This window comes from Emiliania huxleyi (genome assembly GCF_000372725.1).
Source record: "Emiliania huxleyi CCMP1516 unplaced genomic scaffold EMIHUscaffold_224, whole genome shotgun sequence".
NCBI classification, from domain to species: Eukaryota; Haptophyta; order Isochrysidales; family Noelaerhabdaceae; genus Emiliania; species Emiliania huxleyi.
The window spans coordinates 60,708-78,459 of NW_005200385.1; the positions used below are offsets into that span (position 1 = coordinate 60,708).

General features: G+C 65.4%; 4 protein-coding genes across 4 annotated transcripts in view; 2 read left to right on the forward strand and 2 right to left on the reverse strand.

Annotated features, from left to right (window-relative positions):
- The window catches only part of EMIHUDRAFT_443163 (hypothetical protein), a 3,435-nt gene extending 2,878 nt beyond the window's left edge, over positions 1-557 (forward strand). Inside the window, exon 4 of the mRNA XM_005779860.1 lies at positions 1-557. Within this exon, the coding sequence (XP_005779917.1) occupies positions 1-156 (156 nt within the window). The 3' untranslated portion in view covers positions 157-557.
- Positions 558-3,299: 2,742 nt separating this feature from the next.
- EMIHUDRAFT_235697 (Hypothetical protein) lies at positions 3,300-5,621 on the forward strand (the record flags this gene model as incomplete). The annotated part of the gene is made up of 2 exons (XM_005779861.1): positions 3,300-3,326; positions 5,409-5,621. 2 exons carry the CDS (start codon positions 3,300-3,302, stop codon positions 5,619-5,621), a joined length of 240 nt encoding a protein of 79 aa, XP_005779918.1.
- Positions 5,622-9,328: 3,707 nt separating this feature from the next.
- EMIHUDRAFT_366578 (hypothetical protein) lies at positions 9,329-11,900 on the reverse strand (the record flags this gene model as incomplete). The annotated part of the gene is made up of 3 exons (XM_005779862.1): positions 11,868-11,900; positions 11,124-11,132; positions 9,329-9,817 (listed from the first exon to the last, which is right to left on the reverse strand). A coding segment is annotated over exon 3 (489 nt), but the record flags the coding sequence as incomplete, so codon positions are not given.
- Positions 11,901-16,804: 4,904 nt separating this feature from the next.
- Positions 16,805-17,645, reverse strand: EMIHUDRAFT_235703 (hypothetical protein; the record flags this gene model as incomplete). The annotated part of the gene is made up of 4 exons (XM_005779863.1): positions 16,805-17,014; positions 17,100-17,129; positions 17,422-17,505; positions 17,619-17,645. 4 exons carry the CDS (start codon positions 17,643-17,645, stop codon positions 16,805-16,807), a joined length of 351 nt encoding a protein of 116 aa, XP_005779920.1.
- Between the last annotated feature and the right edge of the window lie 107 nt (positions 17,646-17,752).

Consider the following 17,752-nt stretch of genomic DNA (forward strand, 5'->3'; position numbering starts at 1 on the left):
GCGCCGCGCCCGACCGCCAAGCAGGGCTACTCTTTCGGTGCGATCGGCCTGGTCGCTCTGTTCGCTGTGGGCGCGGCTGTCGTCGGCGCCATCCGCGCGCGCGCGCGCAGCGGGCCGCAGTACGTGCGTCAGACCAACCCGGACGAGCTGGTCTAGACACGACTTGCGGCGAGGCGCGTGGGCTCTCTCAAAGCATGTCGGTCGCAGCCATGATGTCGATTTAGCTGGCGCTCAAGGCTCTCGGTTTCAGATGAGGGGCTCGAGAGCGCGCTCTCGAGAGGTCACGGAATGAGACGAGGGTTGGGACGGAGGGCGGCAGATTTCAACTGCTGATGAATCCACTAGACTGTCACGTTTCGGGGACTGGTCACCTTTGTCTGCTGTTCTCATATGCATGGGCGCGATACCCCAGCGCGTGCTGAGGTGTGAGGAGGCTGTGGGGGCACGGGCGAGGTGTCACGGTGGGGATATACACACATGCATGCCGTTACACAGAAAAAGGGGCCGTAAGTAAGGGGAACTTTCGAGAAGGTAAGGTAAGGTAAGGTAAACGTCTCCACACACACAAACTTTACACCTCGTTCGCGACCGCGTTGACCGGTTGAGCGTCGACCGTCGTCCGTCCGAGCGCGGGCGCCGCGCCGCCGGCGCCGCCGGCGGGGAGGAGCGGGGATGCTATAGTGCTTGAGAAGACACCACACCACAAACGCGGCACGGCCCGTTTTGGCTCTGTCTGTGGAAATTCTGTCTTAGCACACACAGTGAGTCATTCGGAGTCATTCGATGGCCAGAGTGCGGCGATTGTGTTTGTGCGGGAGTTGGCTTAGGGGACCCCTAGGCTTAAAAGGGTGGGCCCTGGGGCGCCTGCGGCTTAAACGGCTTAAAACTTGCCATGGCAAGTTTTAAGAGCTGCTGGGCCGCCAATTCCTTAAACGGTCTTAAACGCTTAAACGGTGCGGGAGAGCTCCCGAGGTCGATGGTCCGGGAGGCTCCCGGTAGACACGCCGGAGGCCGGGAAGCTGGCTACAGTCAGCTAGCACGTGTCTCCTATGCGAGTATGGCTCCTGCCAGTGCACCAGACTTGCAGATGTGTCTTCAGAGGCGGGTTTGTGCCTAAAATAACGGCAGTGTGCCTAATAATGGCAGTATTGGAGAAAACGGCGCGGAACCCAGCGACGCGTGCCGGACTTTGTTAAACGGTGGTCTTAAAAGAGGGACCCCCGGTGCCTGCAATCTCTTAAATGGCAAGTTAAGCCCCCAAACCTCCTCGTTTCTTAAAAGGTCTTAAACAAAGATCGCAAGGGCGGGGACCTGTTCCTTTTTACCCATCTCACAGTAGAGGTGTCCGTTTTTATTTCTCATAGCCGCAGCCGTAGCCGCAGCCCCAACTCTTGCCGCTCTTCCGTGTCGGGTTGTGACGAGGGGTGAGGGGACACGGATTGAAGATCCCTCACACCAAGATCGTGCAGGGCGGGGACACATGTCCCTAAATCCCATCTCGTCTCAGAGTTTGCCCGTTTTATTTATTTTTCCTCCTTGAGCGCCGCCGCCTTGGCCAGGTTCGTGGCCACCTGCGACTCCTCCTCGTCCGCCTCGGCGTCGCCCACCATATTGCAGCCGCGTCCAACCGAAGAGAAAACGTGGGCGGGGCACTGTCTGTGCCCAACCCTCTCCACGCCGCGATGCGCCCCCTCCCCCTCGCCCTTGCAAAATCCTATCCTGCAAAGGTGGGGACGTGTCTGTCCTCGACCCAGCCCTAGCTTGGGATGTCCGTTCTATTTATTCTGTAGTTCTTTATTTATTTTATTATGCTATGCCACGTGGCTGTGTGTGTGTTTGGATTTCTATGTTTGCGATTTGGATTTTGGATTTTCCACTACACTTTGTTTATTTATTTATTACTATGCGATGTCCCTGATCGTCCTTACAAGATCCTGCTCGTGCAGGTGGGGACCCTGTCCTTCTCCCACCCCTCGTTTGGCGTGCCCGTTTTATTTATTTTATTTATTCTCCGTGTCGCGAGATGCGCTCCCCGCTCCCGTTCCCCTGTGTCCCTGATCGTCCTTACAAGATCCTGCTCGTGCAGGTGGGGACCCTGTCCTTCTCCCACCCCTTGTTTGGTGTGTCCGTTTTATGTATTTATTCTCGTTGAAGACGCCAGTCGTCAACGCGGGCGGCAGCCGCTCCTCCATGCGCGCAGAAGGCAGCTCTTTCTGCACGTAGTTCATCACAGAGGCAACCCACCCGTCGTACATCGGGTTGGCCACACCTGCGTCTGGCCACCGGCGCAGCTCCTCCTTCAGCCAAACGCGCAACGCCGTCGCGTACTGTTGGATGCTCTGCAGCTTGTACGGCGCGTCCTTGTACGGCCCCCACCCGAACGTGCCCTTCTTCTCGACCGGCATCATCATCTCCGCCTGCGAGAGCCCGTATGCCGCCGTGGCGTACAGCTGAGGATCAGCTCGGAGCTCCCGGCAGCCGCCCTTCTCCACCTCGCCGGTCATCATGCCCACGCAGAACTCGATGAAAGCGGACACCGCCGGCACTCGCGGCACCTCCTTGCCGCGCACCTTGTCAACAATGAGCTGCAGATTGGCCAAGCCGTCCTCCTGGGTCACCACCTCGCAGAACGGCGGGTAGCCCTGCTTTTGGCCCCACGCGTTCATGGTCAGCACGCGCTTCTCGTACTGCGCGGCCACCCGCTGCTGTCGCTCCTACATGGATCCACACACGCGTGAGCCCGAGCGAGGGAGTTGCTCTGGCTCCCTCACCGCCCCGTTGAGCACCTTGCCTTTGAAGCCGTCCGCCTTCAGCCACAGGTTAAACTTCACTTGGTGCTCCTTGTCGGAGGCGAAGTCCTTGCGGTGCGGCATCGTCACTACGGACACAGAGCCCGCCGGAGTCTCCCGGGCAATTTGTTCGGTGCCGCGCCAGCGGGCCTTCTTGATGAGCGAGTCGTGCTTCGCGGCCGTCGCCGCGATTCCCGTGCCGCCGCCACGGAAGGTGGCACGTGCTTTTGAGAAGCCCACTTTGCGGCCTTTGCCGCTTGCCCACCGCTTGGCTTCGTCGACGGGCGAGTGCCTTACCACACTCGCCTCGGCGTTACTCGAAGCTGCGAGCTCAGCTGCGGCCACAAGAGCGGCCTGCTTGGCACGCAGCTGCGTAATCGTCGGCCCGCGTGCGCGGCTCTTCACGGCCTGTGCCGGGGAGTTGGCGTTCACGCGCTCAATCATTATCGTCATGGCTGTGTGCGTGCTTCTCGCTCGTGCGTCCTTGGAAGTTGTGCGCCTCCTTCTCCTATGAGCTCGTATGCCACGTCGCCGCCTGTGTTTGGGTTTCTATGTTTGCGATTTGGAATTTGGTATTTGTCCAGCTCTTTGTTTATTTATTTATTTAGTCCCTCGCCGATTCTCGCTGCAACCTTCATGCCACCTCGCGGTCGTCCCACTCTCGTCGTTCTCCCTCCTGCCGCTTCCTCCTCTGTCGCGTCGCTCTCGTCTGCCTCGTCCTGCGACGCCGCCGCCGCCTGCCGATCCCTTGCTCTCGCGGCTTCTCCCGCCTTTCGGCGCAACTCTGCCCTCCTCGAGTTTATCGAGCTCTCCTCGCGCAAGGACGACTCTTCTGACGCCCACTGCGATCATTTGCCGCCAAGTCATATCGTTGCTCAGGTCCACTCTCTCTTCGACACTTGTACGATGTACCTCCACCGATGATGTTGGCGCTGGGGTCCTCTTCCCTTCGGGTGCATCGTGACAGCTGACGACGGGATTACCACTGGTGTGTGTTGTTTCGTCCTCCTCGGAGTCTTCTTCCCCGGTTTCCTCCATGCCGTGAACAGGCGCTTTATCCATCCTATATTCTTCTCTCTCTCCCCCGCCCGTGCCTTGTCGTGCGAGGCACGCCGCGAAATTCTTTTTCGCCTTGTTGCTGGTTCGCTCCTGTGTCGAGCCTGTCTGCTGTGAGAGTTTTTTGTTTACATTCTTTTTCGCACGACACTGGGTGGGAAAATTCTTTTTCGCATTGGGCGCTGCTGGCGGGGCCCGGGGGCCGACGCTCCTCCGACGCGCTCTCGAGCCCCCGCCCCAGACCTCAGCGGCTGCGCCGGGTCGTCGTCGGCGCGCGGGCCGCCCAAGGACGCCGCCGAGCGCGAGGCCGCCTCGACGCCCGTGCGCAAACGAGAGAGCCGTTCGCTGGCGGGCGCCGTGCGACACACCGCCCTCTCTGACGTAACCGCCGCGTCTCGACTCGGTGATATGGCGCCCGCCGCGAGCCCGCCCGCCACGCTGCTCGCCGACATCGCCGCCGGCCACCTCGCCTCGCTGCACGCCCACCTCTCCGGCCGGCGGACGCGCGGCAGTCTCAACGCGCGGCTCGACACGGAGAAGCAGGACACGCTGCTGACCTGGGCGGCTCGTCACGGGCAGGCCGAGGCGGCGCGGCTGCTGCTTGGGGCCGGCGCGAGCGTCGGGGCGACGACGGGCGGCGGCGGTGGTAGCAGCGGCGGCGCGTCGGCGCTGCTCATCGCGTGCTCGGAAGGCCACCCCGAGGTCGCCCGGCTGCTCCTCGAGGCCAGCGCAGCGGTCAACCAAGCCCGTGACGATGGCGTCACGCCGCTCTTCATGGCGTGCCGGATGGGCCACCTCGACGTCGCCCGGCTGCTTCTCGAGGCCAGCGCGGCGATCGACCAAGCCGACGAGCAAGGCGTCACGCCGCTGTACATCGCGTGCAGGAACGGCCACCTCGACGTCGCCCGGCTGCTCCTCGAGGCCAGCGCAGCGGTCAACCAAGCTCAGGCCCAAGGCGTCACGCCGCTGATCATTGCGTGCCGGAAGGGCCACGTCGACATCATCCGGCTGCTTCTCGAGGCAAGCGCGGCGGTCAACCAAGCCGCGGCTGGCGGCTTCATGCCGCTGCTCATCGCGTGCCAGCAGGGCCACGTCGAGTGCGTCCGGCTGCTTCTCGAGGCGGGCGCGGCGATCAACCAAGCGATGAATGGCTGCTCCACGCCGCTGCTCGCCGCGTGCCACAACGGCCACCTCGAGATCGCCCGGCTGCTCCTCGAGGCCGGCGCAGCGATAAGCCAAGCCCGCGACACCGGCCAAGCCGCAGCGGCCGGCTTCACGCCGCTGCTCATGGCGTGCCACTTCGGCCACCTCGAGGTCGCCAAGCTCCTCTCCTCCTACGGCGCCTCCCGCGCCGCTACGCCATTCGGCACGCCCGAGAAGCTTGCAACCCGCCGCGGCCACGCCGACCTCGCCGCCTGGCTGGTCGCCAGCCGCGGCTGGACGCCGCTCGCGCACCTTGAGAGCCTCACCGCCGCCCGCGCTCTCTCCCTGCTGCGCAACGGCGCGAGCCTGCACGAGGGCGAGCCGACGCCGCTGCAGCGCGCCGCGGGCGGTGAGGGCGAGGCGGCGGCGCTGATCCGGCGGGCGGCGGCGCCGTGGTCGCCGGCAAGCCACTCGCTCTTCCCCGCGGCGGCGCGCGAGTACGCGGTGATGGTCATGCGCATCGGCTACCAGATCGCGCTCTCTCCGCCCGACGACGCCGAGGCGCGCCCGGACCGGAGCGCGCTGTCCGACGTGTGGCGCGAGCACGTGCTGCCGCACGCGGTGGCGCGCTGAGGCCGAGTGAGGACGCGAGTGCCAAGCAGGGGAAGGGGCAGAGTGAGAGAGAGGTGAATTATGTGGATGGTGTTGGTGATTTTTTGTTACGTCGGATTGCGTTGTTCATGGACATGGACATGGACATGGACATGGAAAAAATCTCTGACATCGTTTAAAACTCTGACATCGTTTACGAACTCCTTGGCGACGTGCGCGTCGCGTCGCCAAGGCTCTGCGACCTCGGTCGTACACAATCAGCGACCTCGGTCGTACAATCGGCCGGCTGCGCGGGTTTTCGGCGAGTTTCCCGCGCACCGGCCACGAACTCGACTCGCACAGCAAAAAAATCCGGTGCTCGCGCGCCGCTCCCACGCTTGACCACACACTCGCTGCACTGCTCTCAAAGCCAACCCTACCTCACTGGCCGCCTCCAACACTGTCCCGCGCGTCTCGCGCCCCAACTGACAACTCATCACTGTCCCTCGGACACCACTCTCCAGCCGCGCTACCTTCCCCCACCTACCGCTCTCGCACGACATCTCGACAATCCTCATATCTCCAGGCCCAAGACTCCTAACCACTGCCCCTGCTCGCCCAGGACCACGAAGCGCCGCCCGCGCGCCCATTGACCCCCCAATCAGCCCTCTTGCTGTCCCTCAATCGCCACCCGCCAGATGTACTTCCCTCGCCCACCCAATACTCTCACCCTCCTGACCCGGACAGTCCAGGTACAGGAAAAGCGGGGAGCGGGGCCCGATCCAAGGAGCACCCCGTCGGCCCGGGAGGGCTGTGAATTTCGGCGCGAGCGGAAGGCTGCCTGCAGACGCTCAGCCCCCGGCTGAGCTGCCGAATCCTCCCGGCTAATCCCCTGACCTGCCGCCTGAAACGGGACAACATTACACCACCTCACACACACTCCCCCCTCAGGGCTAAGCAGTGCGCAAGTCCACCCGAACTCTAGGCGAGGCATCGACCGCTCCTTTGGAATAGTGCCGTCAGTGGCTGCACTAGACGCCCATTAGATGGCGCGCGGCGCGGGCGGATGACTAGGGGAGAGAATGCGGAGAGACTAGCTCGCAGGTAGATGTGCTCAGCCAAGGGTAAGGGATGAGGGGAATGTGTCAGTGTGAGGGGTGCACCAACCACAGAGCGTCGTGTTTTGCCTTTGAAAACTGAACAGTTTTTTTTGGACATGGACATGGACATGGACATGGACATGGACATGGACATGGACATGGACATGGACATGGACATGGACATGGACATGGACATGGAGGAGAATGCCTAGGCTGGCCGGTTCTTTTCATCAGATTGACGTGCTATCTGGGGCGATCCAGATCAATCCAGCTATCTCGTTCTATCTCGTGCGATCTCGCGGCGATCTCGCCTATTCGAGCCGTTTTTCTTTTCTTCTTCGCGCTGCGCGCGCATAGACGCTCCTTCCCGCCAGCTCTATATGGGTCGCAGCCGCAGCCGCAGCCGCGACCGCGACCGCGGCCGCGACCGCAGCCTTTCCTCCTCCTCCTCCTCCTCGGAGGATTCGGCGGAGCGCGAGGAGCGCATGCAGCGCGAACGCGATGATCGCGAGGAGCGCGAGCTCAAGCGGGAGCAGAAGAAGGCCGCAAAGAAGGCGGCCCGCGTGCAGACGGCGGCCACCGCCAAGGCGGGCCTGCTCCAGTGGCGCTTCCTGATCAAGCAGGACGACCCGATCGATGAGGACACCTTCGACGTGACGCTGCTCGCAAGCTGCCCCCCGGAGCTGCGAGTGAACTCCATCGTCACGGCCGAGGATTGGGGCCGCCTCGAGCCGTACCTGCGCGAGTCGTTCGAGATTCCCACTTCCGTCAAGATCGGCCTGCAGGGCAAGGTGCTGTTCAGCGGCAAGCAGGCGCTCTTCTTCAAGGTCCGCGACCAGCCCACGCTGTCCACCGCGCGCGTTCAGATCGAGCGGCTGGGCCAGCTGCTTGTGGACGAGACGGAGGTCACGGTCGAGGTCGAGATCTGCGCTGTGGACGTGGGCAAGAAGCTCAAGGCCAAGTCCAAGCCGCGCACGCGCAAGCAGGAGGCCTCCACCACCAAGCTCGACGAGCTGAAAGGCTCCATCTACGGCGTGACGGCCTCGACGCGCAGCTACGTGACCGGCTCGTGGAAGCCCGCATCGAGCGACATCATGCGGTCGGAGCCAGAGTACCTGGCCAAGTATTTTGAGGGCCGTGGCCTCACGGAGAAGGTGAGCACGCACGCACGCACGCACGCACGCATGCACGCACGCACGCACGCACGCACGCACGCACGCACGCACGCACGCACGCACGCACGCACGCACGCACGCACGCACACGCACATACACACATGCCGTTTTGTACACACATGCCGTCCTGTTCCTGTTGGTAGGTGATGGGCAACGCCGACTACCACCCGAGCCCCGTGGTCCTCATCTGCCCCTTCGACTCGTGCAAGAAGAGCCACCGCGTGCTCAATGGCGTGAGCGCCGTGTCGCAGCTGTACTCGCACTGGATGGGGAGGCACGCGAGCAACCCGATGGCTATCGCGCTCGAGAAGCGGTGGCGGCTGGCGCTTGACAACAAGCACAAGTCGAAGGAGTGGCTCGATGCGCAACCAGGCTGTGCGCTCTGCCTCACCTGCGAGGAGGCCGATCGCCTCGGCGGCGAGGAGGCAGGCTACGAGCAGATCCGCCCCCCCAAGCCCGATCCGACTGACTTCAAGCTGACCTTCGACCTCAACACTGAGGAGCACCGGGCGTGGAAGGCAGCCGTCGGCACCATCTAGGTGGTCGTAGTAAGGCGAGAGAGCACGGTGCCAAAGGCGCGCGGCGAGAGAGGGGGGCGGGGCGCCCCGCCGCAGCGGCGGGTTGGGGCGCTATCTGGCGCTATCTGGCGCTATCTGGCGCTATCTGGCTATCTCATTCTATCTCATTCTATTTCGTGTCGATCTGACAAAAGAACCGGCCAGACTAGGCCTAGGAGAGAGGGGTGGGCAGTGGCGGGGGACTCCGATATCATGTGATCGGGAAGTGCGGCCCGTGCTGCGCACCCGCCGGGGTTTTTCTTGCGGAGGGAGTGCGTTGTGTTCTTGTTGTGTATACAGACACTCATACACACACACACACATATTTACCCCTCGATCGCCCCGATCGCCTCCGTCACCGCGGCCACGAGCCGCGACGCCTCCCCCTCGCTGCGCGGCCCGTCCCTCCTCCACCTCGCCGCGTCGTGGTGCCTCGCCGCGTTCGCCCAGATGCGCAGCGAGTGCAGCTGGCTCCGCAGATCGGTAGGCAGGCCGCACTCGCGGTGCCAATAGTTGATGACCTCCTCGAAGCCGTCGGGCGCCGCCGCAGAGCGCGCGGCGTAAATAGCGTGGAGGCGCGGCATCAGCGTGTTGAAGGCGAGCAGCATGTTGCCCTGGATGCGCGCCTGCGCGTCGCCGCCCGTGCGCATGCCGCGCACCTGCACCGAGAGCGGCGAAGGCTCGTACCCGGTGGCACGGGCGGCTGCCGCAGCGGCCTCGTCTCCAGGAGCCGGCGCAGCCTCCTCCACCCCCGCCCCGGCCTGCGCGCCAGACAGCAGCGCCCGGAGCGTCAGCAGCGCCTCGGGCAGCGTGGGCCGCTTGCGCAAGCTGTTGTGGCAGAGGCTCTTCTGCCCGTCCCCCGCCTGCGCGAGGTCCTTTACTGCGCGCGCCGCGTCGACTGGCCAGCCCGCAGCCACGTCCGAGAGCTTCGCCGCGTCGATGTCGGTCCAGTCCTCCTCGAACTCGTCCTCGCACCGGTCGGTGAGCTGCACTTCGGACCGGTTGGTGAGACAGACGAGGAGGGTGATGCCGATGGCGTAGCCGTCCGTCTTGCTCGAGTACTCGCCCCCCTTGGAGATGGAGGGGCAGAGGTAGCCCGTGGACATGTAGAGGGCGGTCGAGCGACAGCGGACAGAGGCGTCGGGACGCTGGTCCTTGGCGAAGCCCGTGTCTGCGAGCACGGCGGCCAGCTTCTCGTCGAGCAGGATGTTGTCCGGCTTGACGTCGCGGTGCACGATGCCCTTCGAGTGGAGGTAGACGAGCGCCTCGGTCGCCTCGCACGCGACACGCACGCGCTGCTGCCACGTCAGCGGCCTTGGCGGCTCTACCATCCCCAGCCGCCGGAGCTGCGCCGCCCGGTCGGGATCCGAGAGGCGCAGCCGCGCCTCGAGCGAGCCGCCGCGCATCAGCGGCGAGAGGAGGCAGACGCCGTCGGGCGAGAGGCAGTAGCCGAGCAGCGGCAGCAGGTGCGGGTGGCTCACCGCCTTGAGAAGCTTCACCTCGAGCTCCGCCCGAGACAAACCGCCCGACTGGCCCGACTTTGCCCGCTTGACGACGAGCGGCAAGTGGCGCAGCTGCGGAGGCGCGGCGAGGGAGAGGTGGAGGTCGGCCGACGCCTCGTAGACGCGGCTGAATCCGCCGCTGCCAATCAGCTTGCCCTCTGCAAACCCGTCCGTCGCCGCGGTGAGGTCCGACAGGGCTAGCTCGACGGGCCGAGCAACAGCCGCCTCCTCCGCCGACAGAGTTTCCAGCTTCGACTCCGCCGCGCTCACCTCCTCGGCCAAAGCAGGCAGCGCGCCCACGTGCGGCCTGGCGGCAGCGATGCCCGCGCGGAGCGCGGAGGGGCTGTCCGCTGTGTCGAGCGACTTGAGCGCGCCCATCGCCGCGCCATGCGCCTTGCGCAACCGCTGGCTCTCCCTCTTCCGCGCCTCCTTGAGCTTGCCGCGCCTCCTTGAGCTTGTCGCACGCGCGCCTCGCCGCCGCCAGCACGGCCGGGCTCGCGAGGCCGCTGCACGCCTCCAGCGCGCTGGCCACGCCCTCGTACGAGCCAGCGGCCACGGCCTGCTGCAGCGCCTCGTCCGCCGCGGCGATGGCGGCTGCGTCGGCGGGCGGAGGAGATGGGGCTGGCGGTGGGGTTGGCGGCGCCAGAGCGGCGGTGGCGCTGGGGCCAGGCGCCGCGTTGTCTGCCTCGCCGCCGCCGCTCTTCTTCTTCTTCTTCTTGCCCTTCTTGCTGGCGCGCTCCTCCTTCTCCGCCTCCACCTCCGCCAGCAGCGCCTCGGCATGCCGCGCCGCCTCCGCCTCTGCCGCCGCTCGCTCCGCCTCCCTCGCCTCCGCCGCCTCCACCGCCTCCGCCGCCGCATGCTCCTCGATGACGCGCACGCACTCGGCGTGGCCCTTCTCCTTGGCCATCTGCAGCGCCGTCTCGCCGGTCGGAGCGCGCGCCGCCGCGTCTGCGCCCGCCCGCAGCAAGCGCCGCACGACGGCGGAGTGGTTGAAGAGGGCGGCGATCATCAGCGCGGTCCAGCCTTCGCTGTTCTGCAGGTTGACTTCAGCGCCGTGCCGTATCAGCAAGTCGACGACCCGCTCGTGGCCGTTGTTGGCAGCGTCTATCAGCGCGGCGAGGCCGTCGCTGTCCTGCAAGTTGACCTCCGCGCCGTGCCGCAGCAGCAGCTCGACCACCCGCTCGTGGCCGTAGCGGGCGGCGCTCATCAGCAGCGTGAGGTCGCTCGCCTCGCCTCTCTCGTACGTCGCGTCGACCCGCCCGCCGCCGTCGAGCCACGCCAGCACCGCCGCCTCCTCGCCACGCTCCGCTGCTGCCACGACCTCGTCGGAGACTTCCACGACACCGCTCGACGCCCGCCCCGCCGCCACCGCTGGAGATGGCGTCTTCGCGACTCTCGATCCGGCCGAAGAAGCGCCGCCGGAGGAAGCGCCGCCTGCGCCTGCGCCGCCGGCTGCCGTCGCCGTGGGCCGTCCCGCCAGCATATCCTGGACGTGCTTCTTGAAGGCCTCGACGCACTCGGCGTGGCCCTTCTCCTTGGCCATCTGCAGCGCTGTCTTGCCGTTCACATTGCGCGCCGCCGTGTCAGCGCCCGCCCGCAGCAAGCGCCGCACGACGGCGGAGTGGTTGAAGAAGGCGGCGATCATCAGCGCGGTGCAGCCGCCGCTATCCTGCAGGTTGACATCAGCGCCGCGCCGAATCAGCAAGTCGACCACCCGCTCGTCGCCTAGGTGGGCGGCGGCCATCAGCGCGGTGCCGCCGTCGCTCCTCTGCAGGTTGACCTCAGCCCCACGCCGTATCAGCAAGTCGACCACCCGCTCGTGGCCGTTGCCGGCGGCGTCCATCAGCGCGGTGACGCCTTCGCTGCTCTGCAGGTTGATCTCCGCGCCGCGCTGCAGCAGCAGCTCGACCACCCGCTCGTGGCCGTGGAAGGCAGCGCCGATCAGCAGTGTGAGGCCGCTCACCTCGCCTCTCTCGTACGTCGCGTCGGCCCGCCCGCCGTCCTCGAGCCACGCCAGCACCGCCTCCTCCTCGCCTCGCTTAGCCGCTGTCACAACCGCGTTGGGGGCTGCCGCGGCACCGCCTGACACCGGCCCGCCGAGCATGACTCGCTGGCCGAGCAGCGGCCAGATGAAGGTGAAAGAAGAATTTTACAACAAAACTCCCTCGCACAACACTGGGCCCGTTCCTATCAAAGGAAACCAACAAAACGCCGGGGTAACTTCCAGCGTATGTTCCTCTTCCATGGTCCGCGCCCAAGTTCCGCGCCCTTGTGTTTGGCTGGACCGCAAACTCGGCGTTTTCCTCATACAGAAGTGAGACAGAAGTCGGGGCGGGGCCAAACCAAATGCTGGCCGCTCGGCTCGAACGGCTGCGCCGCCAGACGGGGGTGTGGGGCTCGGGCGATTCGAACAGAGTGCCCACCTCCCAGCAGTGCGTTGCCATGTACAAGCAAACGCGGACAGTCAGCCATGTCGGCCGCACTCCATGCGTGACGGTCCTCGCAAGCAACCTCGAGCCGTCAGAGCAATCGTGGGGCAGAGTGGAGAGCAGGGCGCTCTACCCGCGACGCCGCAGTGGCAACGCCATCCTCGCGTCGCAGTACTTCAATGTCCCCGTCTCGCGCGACGTGCAGCAGGTCTTTGTGGCTCGCGACGTGGGGTGCCGGGATGGCTCCTACGTGGTCATCACCGACGCAGACCAGCTCGACGCCGTGAACACCAAGGCGCTTCGCATGGAGATCGAGACTCGCGTGCGGTGCGCGCTTCCCTCCCGCCCCGTGTGCCCGTGCCCATCCTTCACCGTCGGATGCCCATCCCACACAGGTCCCTGACCGGTCTGCAAAAGATCCCCGTCAACGCGCCGCAAGAGTGGCTCGACAACGTCCGCGAGAAGTGGGGCCTTCAGATGTGCCAGAGCACCTTGCCAGGCGCCGCTGGCGGCTTCGTCTCGCGCTTCGTCATCGAGAACCACGGCGACCCGAACTACGCCGTCAAGTGGGGGTACATCGAGCCGTTTGACATGCCGGAACTCCTGTTTCTGCGAGCCGCCGAGGTCGAGTGCTCCCGAATGCAGACCGACCCGCTGCCCAAGTACTGCGTCTCGGGCAACCCGTTTCTCATGCTGCCGCCCGAGCTGGTCGCCATCATTGTCGGCTACACCATTGACCCGCTCGACTTCGACGACGAGCCCTTCACGCGGCGGCTGATTTGCTGCACCGCCTGGCTCCGGCCGTGGGCGCACAAGTTCACTCCCACGCCGTTTGGGAAGGGGCTGCTGTTGGCGGTCGACGTCCGCCGGCCGCCGCTGGGCGTCTGGCCGTGCCACGGCGGCCTCCCCCTCGAGGTGCCGGGCGGAGGCCCGCTCGCGCCGTTGGACGTCGACTTTGGCCTCGACTCGTGGTACGACCTCATTGACAAGGGGCTACTCATGCACGACGGCACCTCGCCGCTGCGGGTCGACCTGCAGCTGAACCTGCTGCACGCCATGCAGGCATGCGCCCTCTTCATTGGCGCCAACACGCAGGCTCGCTTCATGCCGTACGCGTCGGTCCGCCTCGCGCGCGACAGCTCCCTCGAGGCGCGGGTCCTGCCGCCGACCGTCCAAGTGCAGCACCGCACCCACGCGGTGCCTGGCTTCCCCGACGCCCACCCTGAGGTGGCGCATCCGCTCACCTTTGAGCGGCTCTGCACGCTCGAGATGGGGCACGCGCACTGGAGCGACAGCGACCGGCGCTTCCTCCGCACCTTTGCCGTCGTTCCGCCCGACGAGCACGACCTCGGCGGCCGCTTTGAGCGGCTGCTCACGGCTGTCCGGCAGGCCACCTACCTGGTGCGTTCGGACGTGATGGCCTGCCGTCAGGCCGCTGAAGCGCGCAACATTGCGCATGCACCGGAGCCGCTCGACTAGTCCCGACCGTGCCAGAGTGCCACTTGCGCCGTAGCCTCTCCGCGCGCGCAGCACTCTGGCGCGTCCACGCCCCGCGCCCCTCCCCATACCGCGATCCCCTCCGCGCCGAGCACAGGCGGCGGCCACGCCCCGCCCCGCCGCGCGAGGCAGCGATCGCCGGCCACACTCTCTCCCGTCGCGACGACCGCCGCAATCGCATGTGTCCCACGGTCCCCATGTCCACATCCACATGCATGCACACATGTTTTCATGTCTCGCCCCACTCATATTCATGTCAGAGAGGTGTCTCGTCTCGCTGCACGCATGCATGTAACTCGTCAATTGCTTTGTAACGCATAACATGTCATGTATCATGCCCTCACCTACCATGCGATGCGTGTGATGACAACACGTCTCTACCGTTTACTTCTTCCGCCAGGGCCGCCTCACGAGCTGCTACACGCTCGGGGCAGGTGTCGCGCGATGCGGACGTCGCGAGAGCTCTCTCCCTGCGGGGCATGCCTCGACATGCTGCCTACATGCTGCTGCTCAGCTCCGCCTTGAGGGCCGCAGCCTCGGCCCGCTTTTCCACATAAAAGGGCTCGTCCAGCTCCTCGGCGGGGCAAGAGCGAAGCAGCTCGTTGATTGCGGCCAGGTTGCGGAGCTTCGCGTTGTATTGCATGGTCCGCAGCAACTGGTCCTCGGTCTGCTCGAGCAGGTCGCCATTGGGTGGTGGTGGCTCCACCGGCGGCGCCGCAGGTGCCGCGGCAGGCGAGAGAAGAGGGGCCGCCAGCACGATTGGCATGGCAGCCGCCGGCGCAGAGTCTCCCGGAGGAAGGGGAGGCGCGGGAAGGCGAGGCGCGGGCGGAAGGTGAGACGGCGGAGGCCGCGGCGGAGGCTCGACCGTCTTCCCTCCCTCGGTGACATGGATCATGCTGAGCATCCACGGCGTCTTGTGCACCCGCATGACCCAATACCAGTACAGCGGCATCTTGGAGCACCACTCCCATACGGCGAGCGGATCGGAATACCCCCCCCTCCCTGAGGAGGCGCGGTCGATGGCACCGATGATGCGCGACGTGTTGCCACGATACTCCGTGTACAGGTGGTAGAGGTCGACTGTGCCTCGGTACGGCTGCGACGGGTCGATGGTGTTGACCTCCGAAATGCAGCAGTTCCAGAAGTAGTTGGACGCCGTGAAGCCGCTCACATGGCCATAGAAGAGGTTGGCGATCGGCCCGCCTTCGTTGAACATTTGCGACGGGAACGCCTTGACCCGTGCGGCAGCGGCGGTGACAAAGCCTGACATGTGGTCGCTGCCGCCCAGGAACGTCGAAACCGCTTCTGGCCCAGCGTGGATGATGCATTCGAGCATGCGCACTGCGCGGCTGAGGGTGTCGGGCCTCATGTCAACGTGTTTTTCCAGGACGGGATTTGGGATGATGGCAGAGAGCCGGTCGGCCGCGGGCGTAGGCGCTACGTGCACAGTCGAGCTGCTCGGCGCGAGGCTGCGTTGCTGCTCGCGTGCTGCAGCAAGCACGGCGTGATTGCCCATCTGGCCGACGCGCGGCGCTGGCAGCAGTGGCGCACCGGCGGGCGCAAGTTCGCCGAGCACTTGCTCGAGCGACGCAGGCGAGAGACCGAGCATGACGGGAGAGAGGGCCATGGGGGAGGTTGCTCCGCGCCCGTCGCAAGCGTGTAGGGATGCGACATGTCAATCGGGCCGAGCTGCGACGCAGCGTTGGCCAACGGCCCCTTGCAGAGGTCGCACAGGCAGACGACGTTGCCGTACTGCAGAAGAGAGATCGATCCAATCTGCTTGACCCTTTCGCGGAGCGAGGCATTTGTGAGGCCATCGCGGGAACGAAACATTTGGAAGAACCTCTTCGTCCACGAGTGGCCGCAAGAAGCGAGAGCGTAAGACAGCGACGTATGGGTTGGGGCGAGTAGATGGTATGGGTTGGGGCGAGTAGATGGAGAGGTAAACAGAAATAACAAGGTTTCCCAAACTTCACTCGCGGTCACAGGACACAGCTTCGTCCTTCGAGATTTCCCCTCCACACCACCACCAGTAGCTTCGTCCTTCGAGATTTCCCCTCCACACCACCACCAGTACGCAGTAGAGTTACTTTGTCGTCGCTCGCCTGACTCGGCGAATCTCGCGTGTTCTCGCTCGTGGACTCGGCTTAGCGCCCGGCTTCGGGGGCGCGAGCGGAGAGAGGTCCCTGCGCCTCTCGCCTCGCACCGGCCGAGAATCTGAACGGCGTCGCTCGGCCGTGTGGCGCCCAGGCGCCGCGTCATAACCTCTGGTCATAATACACAAACGGCGCGTTTGCGGGGGGGGGGGGGGGGGGATCAGAAACACAGTGTCGGCGATACCTCCACGGCGCCTGGCACCTGACCCCTCGTAGATCTGTCTCGCTCTCGGCCCCGCCGGCTTGGCACGTATCCCGCTCGCGGCCCACGGCGCGGCTTGTCTCAGCCGGTGGGCCGCCAGACAGAGCGCGCAAAGATGACCGCGCCGACGACGGAGCCAATCGCGAGGCGGGCGACGAAGCCACCTGCTTCCCCACGCCCACCGTCGATCTGCAAGAACGCCCTGTAGAAAAATGTGGGAGGAAGGTGCACACAGTGCCAGAACGAATGCAGCAGAAAAGGGACGACGGTCTATAGTCCTCTTACACCTCTAGAGACTTGTCAAAACATTCGAAAATTAACGAACTAATTGCTCCCGCACACCGCGCAAAGACCGAACGAGACCACATCCAAGGTCCAAGAGCACGACAGGGGGGTGCTCAGAGAGAGGGAACCCGCGGGGACATGTAGGTGCGCACCCGCATCGCGGGCACTCGAGTGGGTGGGCTACCTAGATCTAGAGGACTGATGCAGATGGCGAGCGTGCGCGCCTGTAACGGTCTGGCGGCGGTGCGCCACGCACGAGGGTTGAAGCACATGCTTCAATGCTTCGGTGGCTCGGCCACCTCCCGCTCCCCCGACCGCTGCTTCACGTCGTGTCGTTGGCGCACCTTGCGTCCGGCGGCTCCGCCAGCGACGCCATGACCGGAGGCTGCGAGCTGGCGTCGGCTTGAGCGGCGGCGATGCGTCCCGCCAGAGCGGAGAGGTCGGGGGGCAGGAGGGCGGTGCGGGTGGGAGCCGAGCCATCCGCCGGTTCCACCGGCTCCGCTCGCCGCTCGCGGGTCCGCCTCGCCCGCACCTATTCACAGTTAGAGGTGTGAAGAGACGCTGTTCACAGCTCGCCGCTCGCGGGCCGGGCGGTGCGAGGCGGCCGGGGGCGAGACAGCAGACTTGGCCGCCTCCTTGAGCCGCGCCTACGGGGGGGGCATGTCGTACGGGCGCGTGGCCATCGGCGTGTCACACGGGAGCGCGGCCCCTCACACGGAGGGCGCGCGCCGTGAGCCCCCTGCTTGTTCCCGTCTCCCCCAGTCCCCGTGTGGGTTTGACTCAGCTACGCCGCCTGTGCTAGTCGCTGAGGCGTGGAGAGGGGGTCCGATCTTGGAAGCGAGGCTGCCCGCTGCCACTACTACATACACTACTAGGCGTGGAGAGGGGGTCCGATCTTGGAGCCTTAAGGCTGCCTACTACTACCACGGAAGCGCGCACCCAGCGGTTGCGGACCGACGAGTCGGACCGGCCGGGCAGCTGGGCGGCGATGCAGCGCCACTGGCTTCCGTGGAGGCCATGGGCCTGGTCGAAGGAAGCAGAGGTCTCACGGGTCACAGGTAAGGTGAGGTGAGGTCAACGTCTCCACACACACGAGGTGGTGGGGGCAAGGGCCAGGCTAGCCCTCGCGACTCCACGTCTAGAAGACAGGAGCCCCACGGCATTTCAAGTGCAAGGCCCGGTGTGTGTGCGCGTGCGTGCGTGCGTGCGTGCGTGCGTGCGTGCGTGCGTGCGTGCGTGCGTGCGTGCGTGCGTGCGTGCGTGCGTGCGA